This window comes from Pseudochaenichthys georgianus, chromosome 9 (genome assembly GCF_902827115.2).
Source record: "Pseudochaenichthys georgianus chromosome 9, fPseGeo1.2, whole genome shotgun sequence".
Classification (NCBI taxonomy): Eukaryota; Metazoa; Chordata; class Actinopteri; order Perciformes; family Channichthyidae; genus Pseudochaenichthys; species Pseudochaenichthys georgianus.
Window position 1 is genome coordinate 11790458 of NC_047511.1, and position 21079 is coordinate 11811536.

Sequence of the window (21079 nt, forward strand, 5' to 3'; positions counted from 1 at the left end):
GGAGCTGTAAGCGTGACATCTCAGCTGGCTCTAAGGAGCATGCAGCAGGAGATACTCACGACACCCAAGCTGCCTCGAACTCTGCTCGGTTTAAAACACCGAAGACGCAGAGGTCGCAGCCCATCCCGAGTCCCCAGCCCAGGCTGGAGACAAGGGCAAGTTGGCCGAGAAAATCTCCGGTTCCGGCTGCAGCTCAGGCTCAGCCAACCCAGAATTTCGGCCAGCAGTCGAGGAAGAAGAAGCAAGCGGCGTGACAGCCCCTCCTTCTCCCCTCCGTGAATGTGTTCCCGCCGCCTCGAGAGATGCCTCAACGTCATCCTCAAGTCCGCATAAAACACATGTCACATCTTTCTGTCTGAATAAACCATTTTCCGCTGACGCATCCAGGCTCCGGCCAAGGGCGCAGCTCAAAAAAATTAAAAGAAAGACAATAAACAGTCCGTTAACTATAGCTACGGCCTCTCTCAAAAGGCGGATAATAAACGGGTCTGTGAAGGCACCACCGTCACGTACATGCGCAGTGCCGACTGGAGCCGTGAGGGCACCACCGGTACACACATGCGCAGTACCGGCTGGAGCTGTAAAGGCACCTCCGTCACGCACATGCGCAGTGCCGGTCGGAGCCGTAAGAGTGACATCCCAGCTGGCTCTAAGGAGCATACAGCAGGAGATACTCACGATGTCTGCCTGGGCTTCTCAAAACAGTTATAATTTATCTGTTTTCACAAACCCAGAGAGAGTCAACCCACATTCTGGAGAGAGAGGTTCTCTCTCTCCTAGAAAGAAGGGTTTTATCTATAATGACCAAGCGGAGTCAGATTACGGAGGAAAATGTCCTCGTAAAGCACCCGCTCAACATGGGCCTCATAATAAAACTAAACCCCGAACGCCACGGCTTACGGAGAGTTTTGGTGATTATGAAATGCGTAGTGGCACTACACCCGACTTTTCCAGTGCGGGACGCGCCTACGGGTGCAGTCCTTTCACGGAAGGTGGTCACCACGGACGCAGGTCAGACGGGCTGACAGGGGACTTACGAAGGTCGCCCGGTGAGAGGTCTCTAGAACAGAGACTTCCAGCGGGCACGCGTAAATTACCCGGAGCTTTTAGCGGTGTTCCCCACCCAAAAAATGCGTCCTGCCTTCTCTCAGAGGACTTCATGTCCCCGTGAGGACAGACAACACGATATCGTGTATGAACCGCCAGGGGAGGTTGCGTTGTCTCCAGTCACACACACTGGCACACAAACTGATCCCTTGGAGCGGCAGACGTCTCCTCTCTCTGAGAACGACACAAGTACCGGGTATTATGCACCTAGGGACAGAATTACTGTCAAAGGGTGCACCACTCTATGCAGACTGGACTCCTCATCCAAGGATCGGGAGTCCGCTGTGGGTGCGTTACGGCGGAGCCGCGTTAAGTCTGTTCGCAAAGGGAGAAAATGCTCAATGACAGCTGTTCTCTTTAATGCACGATTTAAACGCACCGTTAGGCGGGGACGCACTCGTACACGATTGACCTCCGGGTCCTCTGTACACGTTCCCACCCCTGGTTCTGTTCCCCTTAACTCCGGCCAGAGTGAAAGAGCAACGCCACACACTTACTCTGATGTTTCCACCCTAGCCCGCAATATACGGGCTGGCGGAGATATATCAGCTGTTGTGCGGGCAGCCATGGCAGCCCCCACCACGCAGGGACAGATTGTCTCAGGCGGGGAGGGCGATCCTTCACCCACGCCCAGAGCGCGGGGCACTATGGGCCTGACCCGTGAGTGGTACAATCTGAATACAGTGGGACTCCCTCAGAAGGTGATAAACACTATTCAGAGTGCGAGAGCTTCCTCCACCAGGTCTCTTTACGACTGTAAGTGGAGGGTGTTTGAGGAGTGGTGCCTTCAAGAAGGACACATCTCTTTTCAATGTCCTGTCGGGGTGATTTTATCATTCCTACAGGACTTGATCGATAAACACAGAGCTTTCTCCACGATCAAGGTGTACCTGGCTGCTATTGATGCATGCCATGTGGGCTTTGAGGGAAAAACGGCTAGCCAACATCCTTTGGTTTGCCGTTTTATGAAGGGAGCGCGCAGGCTCCTCCCTGTCTCCAGGTCGCTGTTGCCCTTATGGGACCTGGCAGTGGTTTTAAATGGGCTCAAAATGACCCCATTTGAACCCCTGGAAGGAGCTGACATGAAATATCTGTCACTCAAGACAGTGCTGTTACTGGCCCTGGCATCCGCCAAGCGGGTCAGCGATATCCATGCACTGTCTGTACATCCCTCATGCACTCAGTTCGCCCCAGGGCAAATGAGAGTGTTGTTGAAGCCCAACCCTGCCTTTACACCAAAGGTGGTTGGTTCGTGTACCCCGATTGACATTGAGGCATTTCCTCCGCAGCTGGTTTCCTCCGGGGAGCAGCAGCAGGATCTGTTGTGTCCAGACCGGGCTTTACACACATATATGGACAGATCAAAAGAGCTTCGTCTTAATGACCAACTCTTCGTGTCCTGGGCTAAACCTCACAAGGGTAAGCCTGTTACTAAGCAACGACTATCCCACTGGATCGTGGAGGCGATTGCTTTGGCCTATACGAGTCAGAATCTGCAAGCACCTTCGGGTCTGCGGGCTCACTCGACTCGGGGCCTGGCTACATCCTGGGCTTTGTTCAAGGGTGTTTCCATCCAGGATATCTGTGCAGCGGCAAGCTGGTCTTCGCCGCTCACTTTTGTCCGCTTTTACAGGCTAGACGTCTCCGCTCCAAGCGTGGCCCGAGCAGTGCTGGGCCACGGGTAACCTATAGTTTCTTTCATAACCAGAAACATAAGCTGTCAATTACATTGACAGTGCAGACGCTTTTCTGCTTGCTCCTGCCTCTGCTTACTTTTTATGCTGATTTTCCTATTCTTATTCTCTGAAAACTTCGAGCAGCGGCTCCTGGACATTAACCGATCACTGGGACAGTTCATCTTCGTAAATAGACGGAGGTTTTCAGCCATATTTCAACATTTTTACGACGACCCCAGTCTTACAGTAGCGTGGCCTAGCAACAGCTAAAGCCTGGTAGGCTACTGCATGCTATTTAGCTTAAGCTAGTTGGTAGAAAAATGCCTCCGTTCTCTACAGATGACTTCCACAAACTTCTACAGAAGATAGTTGTGCTGGAAATGAAAATGCAACGGTTGGAAGTTAACGTGGAAGTGAATGGACTATGTTGTGGGAATGACACCACTTTACCAGTGTTGCAAAATAGTGGAAAAGGGTATGCTAACTCACAGCTAGTTAGCAGCTACAAGGATTCCAAGGAACAGGAGGGCTGTGTACCGGGTAATAAATCTACAAGTGGTAGTCCTCCCTGGAACTCTCTGGGTGCAAAGCCGAAGAGTAAATCATTTCCATGGGATTTGGGAGGACGGATAACAGGCAGAGCCCAACACTCAGAAATATGTGATGCGACCGGCTGGCCTGCATTGTTATCACCCAGGAAGAGTGCCTCTTCAACCCCTAAACAGCAGTGGACAGCTGCTAAAGGGAGAATTACAAAAAATCCTCCTAAACCACCAAGTGTGCCAATCCAGAACAGATACGCTCCGCTGACCGAGAGCCGGAGATCTCTTTCTGATGACCTGGATAACCCGTCCTCTTCACACAGCAGGGTAAGGACCAATAGCTACTCCAAAAGTAAAAGACTAGAGGGAAAGCTAACGACTGGGCCTGAAACTCTGATTGTGGGTGACTCTGCTGTAAGAGATGTAAAAGGTCTGTGTAGTAAGAACAACATCAAAGTACTCTGTTTTCCCAAGGATACGGTCTCTGACTTGGCTGAGAAGATCCTGCATATTGGGGCTGAACATCCGACTGTGAAGAATGTGGTTCTGCACATTGGAACAAATGATGTTGTGAAACAAGAGTCAGAAGTGCTGAAAAAAGACTTTAAATGTCTGTTGGAAACTGCCAGCTCTCTAAATGCAGAGGTGTTCATCAGTGGCCCTCTACCGCCAGTCAGAAGAGGAGTGGAGAGATTCAGCAGATTGTTTGCACTGAACACCTGGCTTTCAACTGCCTGTACTGACCATTCTGTGCATTTTATTGACAATTTTAACTTTTTCTGGGATCGCAGACATCTTTTCAAGGCAAATGGAGTTTGCCTGAACAAGTCAGGAGTGAAATTGTTTATCTCTAACATATTCAACTGCCTGCGTCATCAATCTGTTCCCTCTGCCAAGGACAAGCGGCAAGAGGAATCAAAACAGGAGATAGACACAACACATCGCGCAGAAAACCCTGAAGAAGTATCACTGCACCCGCCTGAGGAATGTTCTGATTATGGGAGACCTATGAAACACACGGAGGAGTCCCCACCGCCCGTCACCCCCCCCCCTATCAACGCCTTTGAGGATACTCCGTTCACCCTTTCACCCACGCCCACCATCCTGGAGATCGTTGAACACATGAAGGAGATACAGAGGGCTGGCACCGATCCCTTCCTGGATTTCAAAGACCAAACTAAGGCGTTACGCAGGGCTGGCAGCATGTCCTTTACCCCCGCCCCTCAACGACGCCCACCAAAATCACCGAAGCAGAGATGCGCACCATCTCTCCCGGCTTCATCACCATGCCTACCACAATCATCCAAACCAAAACAATCTGCAAACTGATATCTGCTGGGTCCAGGCTCAAGGGCGTATGGCACTCTCAACTCTTTCCAGGACATGCCAGGGCCCTGCCTGCCAGTAGCTTTGCCGATATCTGTGTTGATAGGTAATAGATTAAGAGCGGTAAATCATCTTAGATACAGGAAGCGCTCAAACGTTTGTGTGAGTTTATCTAATTTAGTAGTGATTCCATGTCAGCCACAGCTTGTTACAAAAAACATGACTGATAGTGTGTTTAACAAACTTAAACTAGCTTTATTAAATGTCAGGTCTTTGGCAGGAAAAACATTTTTAATCAATGATTTTATCACTGAGCACAATCTTGATTTTATGTTTTTAACAGAAACTTGGATTGAACAAAATAACAGTGCAGCTGTTCTTATCGAATCAACCCCTCCCAACTTTAGTTTTATGAGTCAGGAAAGAATGCATAAGAAAGGGGGTGGAGTTGCTATTCTGTTCAATGATTCCCTTCAATGCAGGAAGACATCGTATGGAAACTTTGATTCTTTTGAATATGTGGCCCTTCAGCTGAAATGCTCCTCTCGAGCTCTGTTCCTAAATATCTATAGGCCACCCAAATACTGTGCAAGCTTTTTTGATGACTTTACTGAACTGCTGTCTATAGTGTGTATTGACTTTGACCGTCTAGTCATTGTTGGTGATTTTAACATCCATGTTGACAACCCCCAGGACAGAGGGGCTAAAGAACTGTTTTGTGTTCTTGATAGCTATGGACTGACTCAGCATGTGACGGAGCCCACGCACAATAAGGGGCACACTCTGGACTTAATTATCTCAAAGGGTCTGAATATCTCTAAGGTTGTGGTGACTGATGTTGCGCTCTCTGACCATTCCCGTGTTTTCTTTGAGAGCTCTATTTCTGTTCACACAAGTGTTCAAAAAGAGGTAACCACAAAGCGATATTTAACTGAAAATACTAAGGAAATGTTTACTCAGAATTTTTCTTCCACACTTGCCCCTGCTAACATCTCAGTAGATGAGCTAGTAGATCATTTTAATTCAAAAATTAAAAATGTTATAGATGCCATTGCTCCAATTAAGGTAAAGGAAGTGACTGGGAAGAAAATATCTCCATGGAGAAAGGCCATGACCGTTAAAACAGAAAAAAGAGAATGTCGAAAAGCTGAACGCAGGTGGCGAAAAACAAATCTCCAGGTTCACTTTGAAATTTATAAAGAGAGACTTGGCCTTTATAATTTGGAATTGAAAAACGCACGACAATCATTCTTCTCTGACATCATTACCAAAAACAAAAACAACGCACGTGCCTTGTTTGCTACGGTCGACAGACTAACTAACCCCCCAGTGTCAGTAGCCTCTGAATTTCTAACCACCAGGGCGTGCAATGATTTTGCCTCCTTTTTCACTGACAAAATTCAGAAAATCAGACAAGCAGTCAGTGCCTCTGCATCAGGAACAGCAAATGTGCTGTCTCTGTGTCCACTTAACATCAATTCAGACATCATGACACAATTCCATCAGATTAATGATAAAAACCTAGAGGACATTATACAACTTCTGAAGTCCTCCTCCTGCTGCCTTGATATTATTCCAACAGGATTTTTCAAAGATGTTTTGCCTTGCATGGCCTCAGAACTACTTCATATAGTAAACAAATCTCTTCACTCAGGTATTTTTCCACAGGCCCTGAAAACTGCAGTCATTAAACCGCTCTTAAAAAAGAATAATCTAGATGCTTCAGTAATGAACAATTACAGGCCCATATCAAACCTGCCATTTCTAGGTAAGATCATTGAAAAAGTTGTTTTTCAACAGTTGAGTAATTTCTTGCATTTAAATAGTTGTTTCGATGTGTTCCAGTCAGGCTTTCGTCCAAACCACAGCACTGAGACTGCTCTTGTAAAGGTCTTTAACGACATCCACTTAAACACAGACAGTGGCAGAACTTCAGTGTTAGTATTATTAGATCTCAGTGCTGCGTTTGACACTGTTGACCACAGCATATTACTAGACCGACTGGAAAACTGGGTGGGACTTTCGGAAACAGTTCTAAATTGGTTTAAATCCTACTTAAAGGATAGAAACAACTTTGTTTCTATAGGTAAATACACATCTGAGTTGACAAATATGACATGTGGGGTTCCTCAAGGCTCCATCTTGGGGCCTCTTCTCTTTAACATCTACATGCTACCACTGGCTCAGATAATGAAGAACAACAAAATAAGTTACCATAGCTATGCAGATGACACACAAATTTACGTAACAATTTCACCAGGAGACTATGCTCCAATTCAAACACTGAGTAAGTGCATTGAACAAATCAATGACTGGATGTGTCAGAACTTTCTCCAATTAAACAAAGATAAAACTGAGGTAATGGTCTTTGGAGCCAAGGCAGAACGTTTAAAAGTTAGCGCTGAGCTTCAGTCTGCAATGTTCAAACCAACAGATAAAGCCAGGAATCTAGGTGTAGTCATGGACTCTGACCTGAGTTTCAACAGTCACATTAAAACAGTTACTAAATCAGCCTACTATCACCTAAAGAATATATCTAGGATTAAAAGACTAATGTCACAGCAGGATTTGGAAAAACTTGTCCATGCCTTTATCTTCAGTAGACTCGACTACTGCAATGGTGTCTTCACAGGTCTCACTAAAAAATCTATTAGAAAGCTGCAGCTGATTCAGAACGCCGCTGCTCGAGTCCTCACTAACACTAAGAAAGTGGACCACATCACTCCTGTTCTGAAGTCTTTACACTGGCTTCCTGTGTGTCAAAGAATAGATTTCAAAATATTGCTGCTGGTTTATAAAGCACTGAATGGTTTAGGCCCAAAATACATTACTGACCTCCTGCTAAACTATGAACCATCCAGATCTCTCAGGTCTTCAGGGACTGGTCAGCTTTCTGTCCCCAGAGTCAGAACTAAACATGGTAAAGCAGCGTTCAGTTATTATGCTCCAAATATCTGGAACAAACTCCCAGAAACCTGCAGGTCCGCTGCAACTCTTACTACTTTTAAATCCAGGCTGAAGACTTTTCTTTTTGTCGCTGCTTTTAATTGAACTTTTCATATCTTAAACTGCACTGTAACTTTTATCCATGTACTTTTTCTTGTAATGTTTAAACGTAATTAAACTCCATGACATTTATGAGAGGGACTGCTCGAAAGCAGAGATATTTGGAATATCTGGCATCGACGGATGAAAAATAGTGTTTTGGTAACACGGAGTGTTTTGGTAACACTTTAAAGACTTTGTTATGGAAGCAAAGCAGGGGAGGGGGTGTGTACAGCCTCCTGAGGGTCCGATTGTGGATGTCATGCGAGCAAAATATGGTGAAGAAAGTCTGTCTAAATTAAATATATGGACGGAAATGTTCGGATTTCCTAAGGGAGGTTCTTTGAGTAAAATATTCATATTTTAGACTGCACTGTAACTTTTATCCATGTATTTTTCCTTAATGTTTATTTTATTAGCACTGTAACTTTTATCCATGTACTTTTTCTTGTAATGTTTAATTGAACTATTCATATTTTAGACTGCACTGTAACTTTTATCCATGTATTTTTCCTTAATGTTTATTTTATTAGCTTTTCTTTTTTAATGCTTAATGTCTTTCATTTCTTTTTTGTAAAGCACTTTGAATTACCCTGCGTCGAAAAGTGCTATATAAATAAACTTGCCTTGCCTTGCCTTGCCTTACATTTAACTCAAAACGAACTTTAGAGAAAATGTGGGCATTTAGATGATGATCACACTTCAGACCGGTGCAGCATTTCTAGATGGATTTTTAAAGAAAAGGAAAAAGGGTACCGGGCTGATGGGATATACCTGACCAACACACTCTCACTCCCTAAGCGTCCAATAGCGACGTTTGGTCAGTGTCCGTGGCGTCCAATTGTGACGCTCCTAGGCTCCTTCAGCGTCATAAAGGGACGCAAATAGCTTTCAACTGATTGCAATGTATTCCCATCTGCGTCGGGATTTGACGCTCATGGAAGCACGGCATTCGTTTATGTCGGCTGCCCTTAAAGGTAATGTGAGCGTCCATTCCCAGGAGTAAAGGATGGCAGAAGACACTACACTACCCAGAATCCCCAGCTATCGTTTGGACTACACCATGTGCTCTGTTTGACAAACCCCGTGATAGTCCTCAAGCTCTGTGATTGGAGAGTGTGTTCCGAGGGTTAAGCCGATTCTCGAACAGCACTTGAAATGGGATGGAACCACGGCAGACTGTCCAAAACTGGATTTGAACGGGTCCACCGCGTCCCCCCTCCCCCACCTCGTCCCCAGAACTACACATGCTGGCTATTCTGTTTCGCAACATGTTCTCTATGGCACGTCTCTACTGGGAGTTGTAGTTTTAAAAGACGTTTTCGTATTTCCCATAATAAGAAGTTGCCAGTATTAAACTGTGTACATCCCTGGAGGTTTAGGGGACAGGAAACACTCACATTTAAAACATATAATTAATAAATGGGTGAAAATTGCTTGTGCCCATAATGGGCAGTATTAATATATACCCACATGCCAGCTAAGGTCAGAAGAGCTTTATTTAACAGCTGGTCTTATGTGTGTGACCCCTGTGATAACATTACATTACATTAACTGATAAGCCTGAAACATGCACTTGTCAAGGTTCAGAGGCACATTTTGCAAATATGGCAGTAGCCATCGATCAGCTTAAGATAAGATATACTTTATTGATCCCAAGTTGGAACATTTGCGTTACATCAGCATGTGTAACAGTTAAATATGCAGTTGTGTTTATTTGAAAATCATTTAGTATAATCACACAAATTCTGTTTTTTATATTCAACAATTCTGTGTTCTTTATTTATTGATTGTTCAATACCTGACAAGGCCGGAGATGAAATATCTACATACATCTTTTAAGAGTATAATACATTATGTATAATATCAGTTAAAAGAAGTGCTTCAACATAGTTAACATTGCTGGAGGTATGCACAAATATGGATAGATGTCTTGTAATGCACTATTGAGGAACCTGCAACCCAAGTTTTTCATTCAGTGCAGAACTACACCACAGTTGTGTAGGCCTATATGATATGTCAATAAACCTTAGAAAATCTTGAAATCTTGAACGGGATGTGCAAAATAGTCATTACATACAGTCTTTAATTAACTATTAGTAGAGAATAACGAGTAATGAATCTACTTTATAGGGATCGTATTAATATCTAATAATAAAAATATTGAAATTCAATAACATGCTTTAACCACCAGGGGTGTCTACTGCGAAGCAGGATTTTCGCTTAGCCGGCTAAATTCAGGGAAAACTCCGGCTTTCCGGTCATCCGAAGCTGGTTCTCTTTTTAGCAGGCTAGATCTCCATGGTAATATATGCTAAGCAGCTAACCTGGTCAAACAGTTTTTTCCACCAGGCTGTCTGGAGGCTGAACTCTCTCCCCCTGCCCCCACTGGACTTTAACACCACACACACTCAGACACTCAAATCCACCACCAGACACTTTGTACGCTGCTATGGACAATCTTGCACTAATGCACATTTTGCAACAGCTTATTGAAGTGACTGTTATTTATTGATTGTTGTGCTTTTATTTATGTTTTATGTGTGCTATGTATAAATGTGTCTTTTGATCGTGTATATATAGGATATACATATTTGTATACATATTTTTATATATTTGTATTTATGTATTCGGGATTGTGAAACGGCAATCTCTCTGTCTGTACACACAAACTGGAAGATCGACATTAAAGTTGACTTTGACTTGACTACAATGTGTTGGAGCACTGGCAAGCCCGCCTCTCCCTACGCAGATCAGATCACACAGAGTGCGTGGGGCCTCACCTCGCGAAGGGAGCCTCATCTGATGCGCAAATGCGGCGCAATTAAGCATGCCACAGTTTCGCCGCGCATGCTCCACTAGCCCCCCTAACCCCCACCCCCCCCCCGTCGACACTCAGGGCAGAGGGCCTCATCTCATAACTTTGCATGGGGCCACAAGTTTGCCAGGGGCAGCACTGGCCAATAAAAACATGAGTGTTACATGGTGATGTCATTATGTGACATCCCTCTGGAGGTAACTTTGGGATTTTAACCTTTGCAGACCATTTACATGCACAAAAACCTATATAACAGACTACAGGAAAGGGTTAATCCAAAAAAGCAGAATAGGGCCCGCTTTAAGTACAACATGCTTCCTTTTTTCTTTATACTAAGGTTGTTGTGACTCAAAGACCAAGTGAACCTTTGGTGATAATGAACATCCTGTTCCAGTCCCAACAACAACCTCCATAACAATCATAAAAAGAGAATGATCAATCGGTGACTCAGGAGCTAGACAACAGATCATTGTGTTGTAGCGCTGCTGTTGATAACACTGCGCCCCCTCACCTCTCCCCTGTGTTATTCCTGCAGATATGGACTGTTTGTCTGATCCTGCCGGTTAAAGTGTCTCTGTCCCTGCACTTTATCGGTTACCTCCAGCTGAGTGAAGCAGGTTATTCAACAACAGCAGCCGCACCAACATGTTTTCACTCTCACTCAACTGCGCTTGCAAGCGGCTGAAAACATTGTAAACATTTCTTTAAAGCCATTGCTGGAAAAATACCATAAATACAATTAGTATAGTATGGTATTAGTAAAGTTCAGTTTTCAGGAGCAGGGTATTAAGTGTTCTATTTTTTAACTTCACTCCATTTCAGCATTAATATTCTAAAACACCATTGTGTATATTATAATATTCATGTTGTAGTGATGTGCAAAAACATTTATTTTATCTTTTATTTGACATCTAACTTCTTGCGTTATAAAATACAGTATATAAATAATTTAATTATAATAATTTATATATAATAATTACATTTTCTATTGGACATTTTTGACTTTAACTTCCTATTATTATTATTAAAAAAATGTTTTACCATTATGTTCATATCAATATATTATTATAGTGTTTTTGTTGTTTTGTTTTGGGGTTTTTTGGACATTTTTACTTTAACTTCTTATTCATATACAAATTATAAACTGTCCCAAAACTTTATTTCCCTCAGGTTAAATAAAGTATTCTGATTTTTACTTATTCTGATGACAACACCTTGGAGGTAAATAATGAGTGGAAGACCAACTCAGATCATTTACAAAAGTATTTATAGAAATAGCACAGACTTAATATAAGTCCGGCATTCAAAATGTTGCCAAGTCGTTTTGGATCGAGTTGTGGTCAGCAGGGCTCTGTGCAGGGTTTCTGAGTCGAGTGTGTCAACACAAAACTGTGAAAACAACATTGTCATGGGTGTCATGTAGAGACAGAAAGGGTCTAAAATATAATATGTATGCTGCAGCAAGAATTGCATGTTTTGTGTATTCTGCCGGCGTTCCTCCAGATCCATTTCTGGCTTTTGGTGCTCATCCTTTTCCCAGTTCATTTCCCCAGCCTTCATCCCCTGTTCATTTCTACCTATGGAACATGTCATACGTTTGCAGTCTCAAATGTTCCTATAAAGAGTCAACTGAAACTAGCAGGAAACAATTATGATGAATCTATATTTGGCTGTATATTTCCTTTTAAAACTTTGTAAAAAAGTGTTTTTTCCATGCAAAACCCACGAATAAAGTTTGATATTTTTTTCGAAAATCCTTTACTTATGTGAAAGTAATATGTTGTCATAAAAGCAGGACTGGATTGTGTATTAATTGGTGGATAGGACTTTACTTAATTGTACATTTTTTGCAATACTAAAACCTGTAAATGTAGGGTGTAATCAAACGTATTCTTACATTCTGAATATTTATTATTTCAACAGTAGTTGGGAGATCATGGCAAATATACCGCCAATATATAGCCCTCCGCTTCTGCAGCTGTTTGAATGACACTAAGGACTGGATTTGACAATTGTTCACGATGGATGAAAGAAGAGACAGGATTGGTTGTTCATAAGAATAAGGCGGGACCGAGCCGATCCCCATCAATGGGCGGGCTCAGCGATTGGTCAGTAGTAAAATTACGTTTTATGACGCAGGACAACCAGGAAGAGCTATTCCGGGAAGAGGCGTGCCGTGCACTTGCATTGATGATATTCTTCAGAAGTCGGGTGCTTCCTCCTTACCGGCATTTCAGTATTACCCCGTGGAGGAGTGAAACTGTCAGAGCAGCGCTATTTATTTATTTATTGTAGTGTATTTTAAGATTTACGGAACCCAAGATGCTCGGCCTGTGCCTTTACGTCCCTGTCTCCAACTCAGACACAGTTGAGGTGGAATATTTTGAGTCAAATGGACTGCCGTCGGAGCTGAAGTCTCTGTTTAACAAACTGAGCGTGTTCCTGCCTTCACAGGAATTTTCATCCTACAAAAGATGGCGAAAGGTGAGGAAAAATGTCCCTGTTATCGTTTCATATCTCAACACCCAGGCTGTGTAGCTCTACAATCAACAAGTTATTAAGATATTATTACTATGACCGTGACTAGACCTTTATTTCCGGTCGCCAGAAGAATTAGCGTGGGTTTGTGAAAAGCCTTACGACTAGGCCGCAATAGCTGACCGGCTTCAAAAAGAACTGCGACAGAGCATTTCAAATGTAAAACTTGTCGAAAAACAATGCAACAACTATTTATATAATGCTAAACGTAGATATGTGTTATGGTAATTTGCTTTTCGCCTATCCAATGTAATTCCCATTCATATGTTTTAATACTGAACTGAACCGGCGCGGGCTAAACATTTTCAGTGAAATTCCACCCTAAAAAAGGAATGTATGCTAATGCTATGCTATGACAGTAGGGTAAGGAAAGTCAGTATTTGCTGCCATTGCCATGTGTGCAATGTAAGTCAAACTATTCAGGTTATGCGCTTCTGAACTCAATATTTGTAAAATGCAAAAAAATGTGTATTTCTAATATTGTATTGAAAATATAAATATATATATATATGTTATCCAAACATTAACCCTGAGACCAAAAAGGACATTGGTAGTATATATTACTATATATTAAATAGGTGGTTACAACTTTTCCATAGATACTGTGTTCTGCTGTACATTGCTCCTTTTTAGGGTTAAGAAACTCTTGTTACTTGCACATGAAATACAAATCTGGCACTCTTTGATTTTGTGATGAAAGGTTCCACTGAGCTTTGACTCATGCACCATCAGCAATCATTTGGTGTTTTTAGTTATTGGGCTCAGCTGAAGTTCACATTTTTGTGCAGCTTGCAATACAGAAATAATCAGTAAACACATTATTTGGCACCATTTGCCTCCAGCAAACTCAACTGTAATCTTTGTGTTTGACTGAATTAGACTTTAGAGAAAAAGGCCCCACATGTAGCAGAGGAATGGCAAAACATTTTAACTGTATGCATGTGTACAGGTAGTAAAATGTGATCTGCAGGAAAGCGCAAGATGTCCTGCAGAGTGTGGTTACAGCGTGACAGTCTTATGCCTGCACTGTGTGTTGGAAGCAGTGTCAGATATCAGCACTTGACTGCTGGTGTCCTCATCTTGTTTTAGGCTCAGCAGGTTAGCGCTGGTTTACAACAGTTGTCTGCCTGCCGTTGAGGTCAAACATAGACCAGATCTTACTATCTAATTCCCACCCCACCTGGTCCTGGGAAACGGACGTCATTCGTCATTCCAGAACACTTTGCAGCTTAGTCAAAGGCCATAGCGCTGTCCAACATGGTCATAAGCCACAAGCCAGACACCTTGTGTAAGGACTGCAGGACTGGCAGGCAGACAGTACATTCCAGAACATGTGACCTATGTGAAAATATTGTACTACCACACTTAGTTTGCGCCATTGCCTTTAAAAATTGTAATTCTTATCCCCCCCCCCCCCAACAAGCCTCATTATTCAAACTGCACACTGAAGTTAAGTACCATGTCTCACTGTTGTGCTCATATTTGTCCTTACAGAAAACCTTCAAAAGGGAAGAAAGTAACTCAGGTGGACAGCTGGACTTTGAAGAGTTTGTTCACTATCTACAGGACTACGAGAAAGACCTAAAGCTGCTGGTGAAAAGCCTCACCAGCAAGAATACAGGTATGAGGCGCTGCCTGCCATTGCAGATGTGTCAGTGCTAGCTTGGTGTCACCTTTCACCTTGATTGTAGTTCACCTACATTGGGCAAGACCTTTTTCTTACAACTTGTCTGTGTTCCCTTTTTTAGGCCATGTTGATCATCAGGAGTTCATGCAGTCCCTCCAGGACCTTGGTGTGTATATTTCCCCACAGCACGCGGAGAAAGCCCTTAAAAGGTAATTTCATTCATCCGTTTCATCCACTGCAATTGTTCATTGTTGGATAAAGAGACTAAATTATTATTTTTATTTTTTTTAAAGCATGGATAAGAACGGAATGATAACTATTGGCAGTAAAGACTGGAGCAACTACCCCGTAGAGGAGAAGACCGAGAACATCCCTGAAATCATCCTCTACTGGAAGCACTCTACGGTAAGTTCAACCAGTTACACGTTTAGCCTCCAAAATACCAGGTAGAGACAGTTGTGCTGTGACAGGGAATATCTGAAGGAACCAGACGTTGCTGCTCTCTGTATCTGTCGTGGGTGATGCATGCATCTTCTGATGACTTATTTTCACAAATCCTTCTCCGGTAAGGCTATCAGGGCATCCGGTGATGGTGTCTGGAACTAATCAAAGGGCCGTGTGCTACACCTTCCGCCTGGAAAAAAGTCAACTGAAAAACTAATTCTCTTAAAGCTCTATCACCACAAACCGTGCGTCAGCAATAAAGCCATATTAAGCTTTGAGTTACATTCCTAATGGATTATGTCCAAAGGATTTGTCTGCAGTTATGTAACGCATCGCAGAGCAGCGGTCAGTTAGAGCAGGTTGAGATGAAAGTGCTATAGCAGCGCTCCTGCTAAAGGGCAGCGTGATCCTGAGTGTTATTTCAAAGCAGGTCTGTCTAATGAGTCCAGCTGCCTCAACTCTGCACAGAGGAGACACTGACAGGCTGAACTAGGGCCAGGAATAGAGCGGGAGTCACCCCTCCTGGGGGCCAAGCAGTAACTCGTGATTTACAGATGAAACATGAACTGCTAGGGTCATTTCCCTCGAAATAAATCTGATATGAAATTGGTTTACGAGACACCCGTATAATCCCCACAGCAAAACCAGTGTGACCATGAGACTACCCATCAGCTGAGTATGGGGAGGCTGTTGAGGCCCTTTAATTTGAGATGTGCAATATATAGTTACAACAAATGTCTTTGTTGAAGAGGACCAGATATCTAAAGCTGCAGGTTTAATCCGAACCAATTGTGCCTTATGGACTTTACTCCTTTGCCTATGGAGCCTCATTAACATTATAGCTCAGTACAGTACATCAAAAGCAGCACAGCGGGTTCCTTATTACCCACTGCAAGCCTCCACCTGCAGTGTCTCAATGACAGGCAAACAGGTTGAACATTACTGTGGAATGAGGATCTGTTGAATGGTGTGGTGCCAACAAAGATTGAAACTGTGTGGTTTCACTGTTTTGTTTTGCACAGTAAATGTGCAGCTTTCAGTGCGATCTGTAAAGATGAAGCAGCTACAAATGTGTCCTGTGGCCTGCAGTCAGTGGGCGATTAATGGCGCCATTCATCTTCTCTGTACCTAATATTCATGTATGTTCTGTTGACAGATATTCGACGTGGGGGATAACCTGATGGTGCCCGATGAGTTCACTGTGGAGGAGAAGCAGACCGGGATTTGGTGGAGGCACCTGGTTGCCGGCGGAGGAGCTGGAGCTGTTTCAAGGACCTTCACCGCTCCACTGGATCGCCTCAAAGTCATGATGCAGGTAAGGCTAAACTTAATCCCAGGTTAAATCTCATTCTAGGAATGTTGACTTAATCAGAAAACTGAAGTTTGGGATGGTGTTCTTCAATTGACCAGGCCTTGAGAACTAGACAGTTTGTGGGAAAGCTTATGAAAATCTTACCGTGAGAATTATCAGCAGCTTGTTGGTAATTTAGCTGGCAGGTGCATCACGCTACAACCCTCAGGCCAAATGTAAAGACTTGAAAATCACTTGATAAATGAAATCAAGGCCTTGAGCCCATTATTAAGCTTATTTCATAAGTGTCCCAATTGATAAGAAACCCAATTGCGAAAGACTGAGTTACCCAAGCGCAATGAAGCAGTTAATGGTTGACACACAGTTTGTGAGAGTAGGGTTCCACAGTCCACTGATTAACCGTCAGAGACAGAACACACCAGCGACCAATGGCTACGCACATTTGGTCATCACACACTCGGCCGCCGCGTACACCTTGACGTCAGCAATGGGATAAAGGTCTACTTCTGATTCAGGATCTGTGTCAATGGCCCCGGTGTGTGTCACTAATGGAAGATTGACTTTGAGCCCCTGTTGATTTGCTTTGGCCTTCTCCCAACGATTAATAGAACATGCCTAGTTTTGGACCGATGCATCCCAAATATCAATTGTTATTTTATAAGTTCCAGTTAAATCACATCAGATCTTTTAAGACAATAACAATTATAATTTCTTCCCCTTCAGGTTTATGGATCCCGAACCAACAACATGTGCATCATGACCGGGATGATGCAGATGATCAGAGAGGGTGGTATGAAGTCATTGTGGCGAGGAAATGGTGTGAACATCATCAAAATCGCCCCGGAGACGGCCCTAAAGTTCATGGCGTATGAGCAGGTATGATGAGTGGCTTTTGCTTTGCCTAAAATGAATCAATGATGACGCTGATGTTCCTGTATTAATGTGGTTTCTTTCTCTATCGGCTTGTGCAGATCAAAAAATTGATCTGTAACGAGAAGCAGACTCTGGGGATCTTGGATCGATTTGTTGCAGGATCTCTGGCCGGAGTGCTCGCACAGAGCACCATCTACCCAATGGAGGTGATTACCAGCTTGATTACATCTACTCTCAAATAAAAAGCCAACTGGAAACTGTATACAGGAGTTCTCAAGACTTTATAATGAATCAGAACTGACTTCCTCTGTCCCCCAGGTCCTGAAAACCCGCCTTGCTCTGAGGAAGACCGGGCAGTACTCGAGTATTTCAGACTGTGCCAAGCAGATTTTCAGGAGAGAAGGACTCTGTGCTTTTTATAAAGGCTATATCCCCAACATGTTGGGCATCATCCCCTACGCAGGCATCGACCTGGCAGTGTACGAGGTGAGCAGTACTATAGGCACTCCAGCAGTGTTAAACCTGTGGGTCTGCTTCTATCCCTAAGAATGTTCATATCTTATCGCTAACCTCCTTAACACATACCAAAGGACATTGTACTAAGAACATGCTAGTGTCTTTTCCTCATCTCTTTCTACTCCATCCTCAGACGCTGAAGAACAGATACCTGCAGCAGTACGGCACCAACAGCAGCGACCCCGGCGTGCTGGTCCTGCTGGCCTGCGGCACCGTGTCAAGCACCTGCGGTCAGCTCGCCAGTTACCCTCTGGCTCTGGTCCGCACACGCATGCAAGCACAAGGTGAGGCTCCTGAAAGGCTGCACCTTAGTCATAGCTTTGCTCACACCAAAAAGTATTGCGCAGATAAGAATGTGGAACAGGTTCCTTTTTTAAATGTATAAACGATTATCTTAAGGAAGTATCAGCTTCTTAAAGGACTACACTTACTTTTATGTTTCTCAGGCAATGAAGATGGTTCAGATAATGTCCTCATTTCAAGATCTAAAATGATCACTATCTCCCATTTATTTATTCCTCACCATTTTGTTTCTTGCATTGTGTGTAACCCTTTTCTTTTCGTTTGTATCTTTACAGCAGCAGTGGAGGGCAGCCAGCAGATGACCATGTCCGGTCTCTTCAGGCAGATCTTGCAGACCGAGGGCCCGAAGGGGCTGTACAGGGGCCTCGCCCCCAACTTCCTCAAAGTCATCCCTGCCGTTAGCATTAGCTACGTGGTGTACGAGCATTTGAAGACACAGCTTGGGGTGAAATCGCGCTGAAGCTCACACTCTCATTGTCAGGACACTTCTGAGGATTCATGTGACATACCTCGCCTACTCTCCCTCCCATACTGCTCCTGCTAGGGAAACCCAGGGGCCTTTTGGTTCCTGTAGCGGTCTCATTCTGTGAATGTCCGTCTGAATATGAAAGATGAGAAAGGACACTTAAGTTGAAAAGGTGGAGGATATGGACTCTGTGAGCTCACGTTGTCGGTATTCTAAACTGCTGCTATTTTATTTTAAAAGAAGTTGAAATGATGGATGTGGGTGATCAGCTATTGGAGGACCAAATGCTTATATTGTCCCTGCTGTTTGGTGCCTGTGAGTTTTTTTTCATAGTAGTGTGATTGCAAGCTCTGGGCCGTTCACCAGCATTTGTGTTATGCAACTCTGGGGGGAAAAACTCCAATTACGAGTAACTTTAGATGGCAGATAGCATTAATAAGCAGTTTCATTATTCAACCATTCTGCCTATAGGAAGAAATGTGTTCTTAACTGAGAGAACTTTGCACACGTGAGTTTGATCTCTCCATCCCTCTCCCGAATGAATCAATGAATGGATGAGCGGATTTCCTGAATGCCAGTCTGCAGTATTTATTGTTTTGAATATCTAGGAGAGGAAGGAGGTACAATGCTGCGTGGTCCTGGAGAGCCAAATGTGTGACCTTTATAAATGCAGTGATTGTAACACCAGAGACAGCCTTAACATGCACCTTTGAAACGCTAAATATAGTTGTCTGGTGAAATGTGGTTTGTCTACTCATGAGTCACTGTAGCTGATGTTAGACCTGGAAAATAACTTTTGTGTTGTGTGTGTGTGTGTAAACTGTTTCAGATTATGTCTGTTAACTTGTGTAGATGTTTTCAAGGTATAAAGGTCTTAATGTTCACCTCAGGTTACGGGCAGATTATTGTTTAATTCACAGAAAAGCGCACAAAGCCAATGTTTTTTTGTTTCACTACACGTTCACTAAGAAAAACCAGGGCTTTAAAAAAAGGTGGGTGACATAATGCACTTTAATCGATGCTGGAAGGGCCTCTGAATGAATGTCATATCAATCCAGGTATTAAGATTGACTTATTCTTTTGTAAAGAATTAGTTTGTCTCGTTTTAATGGACCATTTTGATGCAAATAAATGCAAATTCTTGTAATACTGAGTCTGATGTCTTAATTTTTTTTGTGCAGAATGATTTGTATCACATTACTATTACAGTTTCACCTCAACAACAAGCTACATTATTCCTGCATTCAGCAGCCACTCGTACAAGTTTAATATATTAATTTGAACACAATTTTTAAAACATTCTTTTAGGGATATAATACAAAAATATATAATTTAATAAACAAGTGGCGTAACAAGGTTGTGATTGGCCCCGGTGCAAATATTTTTTGGGCCCCCCCCCAACTCAGCATTGCTTGCTCTCTCGCTCTCTCTCTTAAATAAACGAAACGAAAAATATGGCCTACTTATGTAAACAACATAAAACGGAGCATTATTTATTTCTACTTGAATGTCGCACTGCACCCGCTTTGCGATTATGTAGATTATCTCATTTTGAACAGCTGGACTCAAGTATTTCACAGAACCTTGTGGTCGCTCAACAAGTTATTTCAGAACCGGATCGTAACATGCTAAACGTTCTATCATACTGAGAAAGTTTCCACTGTTGGGCTGTCCAAGAATCTCCCTATGTCCTCTAAAAGCCAAGTTACAAGTAGGGTTGGGTACCGAGAACCGGTTCCAACATTTCGATTCCAACAGCATCATTTAGAAATGTGAATTTCGGTTCCGCTTTTCGATGCCTGAGGAAATGTTTCTCGCCGCTCTCCGTAGCCTGCCCTACTGTATGACTGCGGCGGGCGGGAAATATAGTGTTGTACCTACACTTCCTACAGCGTAACCTGAGACCAGGACCGGCCCGTCGCACTGGCGTTAGAGATGTTCGCCTAGGGCGCCAGATCTGTGGAGGCACTGTGCTGACGGCTCTGGGAGGGAAAACAAATGTTTTGACCGTTGGTGCTCATCCTAATGTTCGGCCTTGATGTAACAACATTCATAATTAAGTAAATGTAACACCCTTTTCACCCCGGTTACACGTTTCATTCGCCCTGTACGATGGGCGCTGCAAGTGATGAAAATGGGGGATGTTGGCTTATCTGGCGCCCGCAGCTCACAGCCAAAGTGCGAGAAAGGGAGGGTGCACCGGTACGCGCTGTTGTTATTAGCATCTGGTGCTCGCTGCTCTAACGGAAGAAGAAGATATTTCTACAATGATGTGGAGGGAGAGTCCTCTCCAGTCAGACTGAAAGGCTGATAACTACAGCTCAGTGAGGTAAAGGACTCTGAGTGTTTAGATAGTTCACTTTAGTCTAAGTTATCTCAGTGGGTCTCAAACGTTTTGATCACAATTTATGTAAACACATATTTCCAAGGCACTCCTTTATAATTATTGGGGTAAAACAGGTTTGAAATAATTCCAATGTATAGGC

General features: G+C 43.4%; 1 protein-coding gene across 2 annotated transcripts; it reads left to right on the plus strand.

Moving 5' to 3' along the window:
* Window positions 1-12686: 12686 nt before the first annotated feature.
* On the plus strand, window positions 12687-19740 carry slc25a25a (solute carrier family 25 member 25a). 2 transcript variants are annotated; one of them, XM_034091482.2, is made up of 10 exons: window positions 12687-12998; window positions 14547-14673; window positions 14801-14888; window positions 14973-15084; window positions 16280-16438; window positions 17159-17311; window positions 17407-17514; window positions 17627-17794; window positions 17958-18108; window positions 18406-19740. In XM_034091482.2, the coding sequence occupies exons 1-10, from the start codon at window positions 12837-12839 to the stop codon at window positions 18585-18587; spliced, it is 1410 nt and encodes a 469-aa protein (XP_033947373.1). In that variant the 5' UTR covers window positions 12687-12836; the 3' UTR covers window positions 18588-19740. The 2 variants fall into 2 exon arrangements, with proteins under 2 accessions (XP_033947373.1, XP_033947372.1); XM_034091481.2 differs by having other exon boundaries at window positions 12689-12998; window positions 18403-19740.
* Window positions 19741-21079: the final 1339 nt, after the last annotated feature.

Bases quoted from the DNA above. Each gene is read 5' to 3' on its own strand.
- slc25a25a (XM_034091481.2), top strand. From the start codon at position 12,837: ATGCTCGGCCTGTGCCTTTACGTCCCTGTCTCCAACTCAGACACAGTT. The intron at 17,515-17,626 runs GTGATTACCAGC...TCTGTCCCCCAG, and splicing joins GCACCATCTACCCAATGGAG to GTCCTGAAAACCCGCCTTGC. The intron at 17,795-17,957 runs GTGAGCAGTACT...CTCCATCCTCAG, and splicing joins TCGACCTGGCAGTGTACGAG to ACGCTGAAGAACAGATACCT.